Below are 7,395 nucleotides of genomic sequence, written 5' to 3' on the forward strand. Positions count from 1 at the left end.
CCACCACCTACAGCTATCTCAATAGCTTTGCATTGTTCTGTTGTGCTGCAGTCCATCCATATGGGGGATTTTTCGATTGAAAAAGCATCAAGAAACTGATCCACAAGTGGTTTTTTAGGATCCAATGATGATAGTATTTCAAAACTCCCATTCTTCCAATAAACACTACCATGTTGCTGAGCACTACCAGAAACAGCAGCAATTTTTCCAAAGTTCAAATTTGACATTTCAAGTCTGTGGAGAATTAAGTCTAATGCTTCCACCCACATCAATGTTGGTGATACAATTCTACCATTAACAATTTGGTCTCTAAAGACTCCACCTTTGGTATTGTAGTGAGGCAACTCAGAATCATAGTTCACAAGTTCTGATATAATTATGTTAAGATAAGCATCTAACACAGTTGCCTTCAGTGACCTAAGAAATCAAGGCCCAAATAAGTTCTTCAGTTAAAGATCCAATTTTTAATCAGTTTTCTTGATTCTTGAACACTTTGCAGAGTACCCAGTTCAAGAACAAGCAGAAGCAAGCAAAAGGGGTTAAGCATATTGCTTCAAGTTGAAAAAAAGAAAAGAATTTTTTTTATTAACTGTGCTATCTAATTTTCAATTAGAAATGTGGAAGAACTTACTGAGTGGAGCAATCAAAACCTAGGAACAATGAGTCCTGAGGAAAGGAGCAATCCTCCATATAAGAAAACTTTATGAAAAATTTAAGCAACTTGGTTGAAACTTGAAAGGGTAAAGATAAGATTTTTAACAAGAAAATCACAATATCTAAAAGATTTTAGTACTTCTAGAGAATGAATCTAATTCTGAAACGTAAACAATTTGTCAGCTTTCCCCAGTCATGTGGTAGACTATCCATGATAAAAATAAATCGATTTTCTATCGTCACATTTGATGGACAGATATTTTAATTTTAATTAGGAAATAAGAGACAAATACTTTAAAGACACATCGTTTTCTGTTTTGTTCCTCTATTGTTGCACTTCCAATATTTCATTTTAATTTAATTAGAAATAAGAGACAAATACTTAAAAGATGCATCTTTTTCTATTTTGTTTCTCTATTGTTGCACTTCCAATATTTCATGAGTTAGGTTTTACTTTGGCCAAAATGCGTATTTAAAATATTTATTTAGAGTTAAAGTATTTCTGCCAAGTTTGTAGGGGGGAAAGTGTATTTGAATAGTGGATGCAATTTAAAAGCATTTTTCATATTGATTAGTCAGATACTATCTATCCTAAAAAAAAACACTTATTTAATAAGTAGACTTTCGGAGTTTGGCAAAACAAGAACACCACTTGAGCAAGACATGTTGCATTTGAGAACTTGTTAAAGAGCAAATCATGCATGAAAACAGTCATATTCTCTCTCTCAAGTTGTGCAATGTAATTATATTTACACTGGCTATCTTACTGATCTCTTATTCATTTATATGTCATATGGCATCACNTTGATTCTTGAACACTTTGTAGGAGTACCCAGTTCAAGAACAAGCAGAAGCAAGCAAAAAGGGTTAAGCATATTGCTTCAAGTTGAAAAAAGAAGAAGAAATTTTGATCAACTGTGCTATCTAATTTTCAATTAGAAATATGGAATAACTTACTGAGTGGAACAATCAAAACCTAGGAACAATGAGTCCTGAGGAAGGGAGCAATCCTCCATATAAGAAAACTTTATGAAAAACTTAAGCAACTTGGTTGAAACTTGAAAGGGTAAAGATACGATTTTTAACAAGAAAATCACAATATCTAAAAGATTTTAATACTTCAAGAGAATGAATCTAATTCTAAACGTAGACAACTTGTCACCTTTCCCCATCATGTGGTAGACTATCCATGATAAATATTTTCTATTGTCACATTTGATGGATAGATATTTTATTTTTAATTAGGAAATAAGAGACAAATACTTAAAAGACACATCGTTTTCTGTTTTGTTCCTCTATTGTTGCACTTCCAATATTTCATGAGTTATAGCCTGTTTGGTTAGGTTTTACTTTTGCCAAAATGCGTATTTAAAATATTTATTTAGAGTTAAAAGTATTTCGCCAAGTTTGTAGGGGGGAAGTGTATTCAAATAGTGGATGCAATTTAAAAGCGTTTTTCGTATTGATTAGTCAGACACAATCTATCCTTGCAAAAAAACACTTGTCAAAATAAGTAGATTTTCGGAGTTTGGCAAAACAAGAAGTCAAGAACACCACTTGAGCAAGACATGTTGCATTTGAGAACTTGTTAAAGAGCAAATCATGCATAAAAACAGTTATATTCTCTCTCTCAAGTTGTGCAATGTAATTATATATACACTGGCTATCTTACTAATCTCGTATTCATTTATATGTCATATGGCATCACCACTAAAACTTAAGGCGCAAATCATCATGAATTCAAATATTCAATCATCTGATAGGCTTGTCGAATCTGTTTACAGAGAATATTATAGGTTTATTCTTACTGGAAAAAAAATAATTTAAAGAGAGTTCTCATCAGGCTCAAGGATAAATAAAGATCACAAACGCCCCAGTTTTTCAACAAGGCGATTCTCAATTTCAATTCTCTTCTTCATCAATGTAGCATACTTGGCGACAAGCTTCTGGTCTCCTGCTGTTGCTGCGAGCTTGCAGTTAAGTGATGTCTTGTCCATCTTGTCCATGTACATGGATGAAATCGGCACAAAACTGCCCTTCTTGTTGCATAACCAACCATGAGCAGCCCTCAAAGCAGCACCTAGGGAAGCCGAGTCTGCAAGTAGGAAACAAGATTTAAGGGACGATGACAATCCATCCATGTCATTCTTGATTAGGTTGTCGTACAAGTAGTTATTCTTAGTTAGGGATAGCGACCTACTGGATAGGCAGTAGACCGATGAGGTATTTAAGTGAAAGGAAACAACCGAGAGATTAACTAACCTGGCTGTTGAACAATGTAAACATCACATCCAAAGATAGAAGCTATCAAGCTTAGAATGGAATTGTTAGCAGAAGCACCTCCAGTTGCAATTATTCGCTTTGGAGAAGAAGGCATTCCAAATCTTTCAGCATGAGCTCTCTTGGAAAGAAGTTGTCCCTCTACGATGGCTCGGACCTGCAGATAAATTTGTGATTCATAAATGTAAGTTACTTCTGCTTGAATGTCCACTTGATATCTATGCACAAAATGTGCAAATAAGCAGGCAAGTATCTTCAAATGAACACTGTTTTAACTCCTAACCTCAGAAGGGGGATCAAACTCTTGCACTTCCTGCTCTTTTATTCCATCAAGAGAATCTCCCGTGAAGTTCTCAAGGATATAGCGGTGGAAACCAACTGCATGAACCAGTTATTTCTTACTTGGAATTACCAGAGCATAATTGTTTTGATGAAAATAAGTAGCAAGATACACACTCACAGATAAAGATCAACTTTTTAAAGTCAAATGCTAACAAACTAGTGAGCTTACCTGGAAGGGGTGGCAGTATCTCAAAATCCTTATAGTAAAATCCTAATCTACCACCTGCAGCAGATATCAGAATCATTTCAAATCCCAGAAGAAATAGTATATATGTACATCATTGTTGTATACTTTTACTAACCATTTAGTGGAGGAGTTTGCTGCAGATATTTGTTGAAAACATCCCAAGACTTTTCAGCATAATGATTGCGTATATCTGCCAAGGATATGGTTCATATTCAATAAAATTGACTTTTAGGTACTAATCCTTTTCTACTATCTGTTGAAATCAATATGTTACCTTCCCGAGCCAGTGATCCATTTTTATAGCACAACATTACCATGTAGCTTTCAGTATCGACGGGATTAGGGAAAACATGCCCTTCCATGCTTGGATTATGATCCTTTGTTATTCCAAAAACCTTTTAAAAGAAAGAGCATCATTTGGCCTTTATATCAAGAATATGTACAATACTGTTTCCAAAGAATGCTTGTGATAATGTAAGAGAGAAGCAGTAAGTCCAGGGTGCTGTGACAGAAGCACTAAATACATAGGCAAAGATTTTAGTCCTTTAGCTAGAACAGTATGATAAGTACCGTTGCCAGCATTGTTTAGCCCTTCATGTCTTTACGTGGTGATTTCCAATTAGTAAATAGCTTTATTTTCTTTGGTCAATTTGCATAACAATTATCAAAAGTTGAACTATTATATCATATAGAAACAAAAAGAGCCGATATTATGATACTGAGAATTCCTAACTTATGGCTTTTGACTTATAAGTCAAAAGCTATAAGCCCATCCAAACAGCCTCTAATAACAACCCAAACAAATGGGAAAACCCCAACTTACTTCTACTTGCATAAGAACTATAAAAAGTTGAACTATTATATCATAAAAAAGGGCGATATTTTTTTTTTTATGACAAGGAAACCCACAGCCGCTACCCTTCGGGTGCGCACAGGGTAAAACCCCCGCTCCTATGCAATAGCTATTATGGTACTAATAACAACCAAAACAAATGAAAAAAATCAAACTTACTGTATCACTAGTGCCAAGACTAATTGCCAGATCTCCTGGAGTATTTAAAGTCAATCCTACATGTCAGAAAGCCAAGTAATCAGGACATAGTAAACTATGAGCTAATACAACTTTTAGGTTGATATACATGAAAAGCAGTACTGTACAAAGGCAGAATGGCAAAATCACACACACACAAAAAAGAAGATTTAGTTCTAAAACAGATAAGTGCGACAACTCTTTTGGACCTCCTCACACGCAAAGTTATGTCTCAAGGATTATCAATTTATCATAAATCAAACTTGTGAGTGAATGTTTACGAGATTATACCATAAGCTCTAAGATAATTGAACAATATATAAAGCCTAAACTAGCTGATGGCCCAGAACTTAATTCTAACACATCAGAGAAATCTACTTCTATGTCCATACTCGAGAGTCGAGTAACTCGATACTCAGCCCCATCCCCATCAACTTTGATGGAGAAAAGTTGGGATGTTGAATTGGGAACAAAATATAATTGAATTAGGGCCTTCATAAGTTTGATTTATACAGTATGGGAATCAAAACCATCTGGCAGTGCGCATCATTTGCAGTAAACTATACAGGTGAGCATCCCAAAACAATGACCACATAGCAAGCGAGAGAAGTATCTAACAGAAAATACACAGAATTTTCAGCAAAATCCTCTCACCTGCCAAGCTGTTGGGATTGTCTCCAGACCATTGAATGATCAAACAGTCTTTGTTGAAGTGATACCTGAAAAGCGGTTTATGGAAGATTTAACACACAGATAGCAAATATAAGGAAAAGTATCTATACTAACACCTAAAAAAAAAGAGCAAAGCTAAGCACTTTAAATTAAAGTGCCTCTCTAACCACTTCACCAGCAAAAATAGAGAAGAGGACAATACAGACATTGTATTGAATGCAGAGGTCGATTCAGGATCTGAACATTATGGGTTCTAGGACAGGATTCTACCACGGCCCACTTGATTTATAGAGTCTGAAATCTGAATTCTATTTTGTAAACTAATTTAGCGTATTTTTTAACATAACAAAACTACTGGGTTCGGATGAATTTATAGCTAATGCACTTGGTTGACCCTTGATTGAATGGGTAATTAGTTTCTATTAGATCCTCTTTGAAGATCCAACTACCAATTTGATCATCACCAGTGAATTTTAGGTAAGGTCCCATGAACACCCATTGATTTAGCTCAAGAATATTGGTCAGAACGAAAAGTAAAAAAAGAAAGCTTTAAATTTCTTCTGATGAAACTGAATTTAAAGCAAGGAAAACATATAATGATCTACCTCTCCACAAAATAGGCAGCAATAGATCCAGCAACAGCATGTGCAGGAGCTAATTTTCCAAGTTTTTCCTCCAAACCCGGAGCTGTGGCCTAGAGAAGCAAGTAAAGCACAAATTAACCAACCTAACATGTTTAAGATTCAATCAAAACCTAATAAAGAAGAATAGATAAGCATTAGTTTCTTCACCAACACATTATAATATTAACCAAGAATTTCTAATAAAAATATAAATAGAACAGGAAGACATTTGGTCTAGTTATGATTCTTGCTTTGGGTGCGAAAGGCCTTCTATTCTTATTACAAACCAGAATACCTTCAAAATGATATCGGACCACGCCCTCTGCTTAATGTCCATCAAATTCATCCCTGCACCATCCGTGTGATCAATGCAGGCATAGTCCCCAAGAAGCAAAGATGCCATGAAGGAGCTAACAAGGGAGATCCTCTCAGTATTATCATAAACCTCCGGTTGTGTCTCAAACAATCTCCGGATCTGCGGACCAGTAAATCTCTCGTATGCACGAGAACCAGTAAGTCTAGACAACTCCATCGCCCCTCCAACAGCCTTCTCTATCGCCTTGCATTGTTCCGTCGTGCTGCTGTCCATCCATATCGGAGATTCTTTAGTCGAAAAAGCATCATTTAGCTGCTCTAACAACGATCTCTTAGCATCTAAAGATGATAATACCGCAGCACTCCCTTTCTTCCAAAACACACTACCATGCTGCTGTCCACTACCTGAAACAGCAGCAATCTTCCCAAAATCGAATTTTGATGATTTTTCAAGTCTCTGAAGAATCAATTCAAATGCCTCTACCCACATCAATGTGGGTGAAACAATTCTCCCATTTACTAACGCGTCACGATAAACACCCCCTTCAGTTTTGTAATGGGATAACTCAGAATCAAAATTAATCAATTCAGCAGCCACAATATTCAGATTGGCATCAAGCACAGTAGCCTTCAGTGACCTGATAATACAAAAAAAATAATTTCTTTTTATTATACATATCCCAATTTAATAATTTTTCATGAAATCCCAAATACCCAGTTGATAATAAACCTAACCCATCACAGGAAAATTAACAAAACCTTTGAGTATTAACCAAATTGATCGAACCCATTACGAATTGATCCGACAATCAAATATTCTGCAAAAGAAATCAGAAGAAAGCGTAATTGATGAAAAAATATATACTTACTGAGTAGAACTGTCAAATCCAAGAAAAAGAGCATCTTGTGGGAGTGATGAATCCGCCATTAGAACAAGAAAAAAGCTATCCAAATCCAATAAAGAAATTTGGGATTTATAGTACGAGGTGAAAAGAAAAAAAAAAGGGATTATAATGATGTTTTTATAAGAGAATTTGATTTGGATAAAGAATTAATCTTTGGATTTAAGTTTAACTAGGAAATTGTATATTGGAATTATATAATCAAATAAAAAAGTAATCTATGATAATTGATACATTACACGTAATTATCACTTGATTTATGTATATACGGGATTTACGAAAAAGATTGGATAAATTATACTCCAATTTTTAGTAAATTACACATTATGTTTGAATTTTTTCATAACAAATAAACAGTCTATGAGCATTATGTATTGATGCAGGGGTAAG

The 7,395-nt window shown here is 35.0% G+C and overlaps 2 protein-coding genes across 2 annotated transcripts; both read right to left on the minus strand.

Moving 5' to 3' along the window:
- Positions 1-11: 11 nt before the first annotated feature.
- LOC125851485 (xylulose kinase 2-like) lies at positions 12-690 on the minus strand (the record flags this gene model as incomplete). Its single annotated transcript, XM_049531273.1, has 2 exons — positions 632-690; positions 12-417 (listed from the first exon to the last, which is right to left on the minus strand). Coding segments are annotated over exons 1-2 (465 nt in total), but the record flags the coding sequence as incomplete, so codon positions are not given.
- Positions 691-2,342: 1,652 nt separating this feature from the next.
- LOC125851489 (xylulose kinase 2) lies at positions 2,343-7,138 on the minus strand. The gene is made up of 11 exons (XM_049531276.1): positions 6,973-7,138; positions 6,084-6,741; positions 5,771-5,859; positions 5,148-5,212; positions 4,476-4,531; positions 3,738-3,858; positions 3,579-3,653; positions 3,446-3,499; positions 3,218-3,312; positions 2,917-3,091; positions 2,343-2,749 (listed from the first exon to the last, which is right to left on the minus strand). Exons 1-11 carry the CDS (start codon positions 7,029-7,031, stop codon positions 2,517-2,519), a joined length of 1,680 nt encoding a protein of 559 aa, XP_049387233.1. The 5' UTR covers positions 7,032-7,138; the 3' UTR covers positions 2,343-2,516.
- Positions 7,139-7,395: the final 257 nt, after the last annotated feature.

Source organism: Solanum stenotomum, unplaced genomic scaffold, assembly GCF_019186545.1.
Source record: "Solanum stenotomum isolate F172 unplaced genomic scaffold, ASM1918654v1 scaffold26352, whole genome shotgun sequence".
NCBI classification, from domain to species: domain Eukaryota; kingdom Viridiplantae; phylum Streptophyta; class Magnoliopsida; order Solanales; family Solanaceae; genus Solanum; species Solanum stenotomum.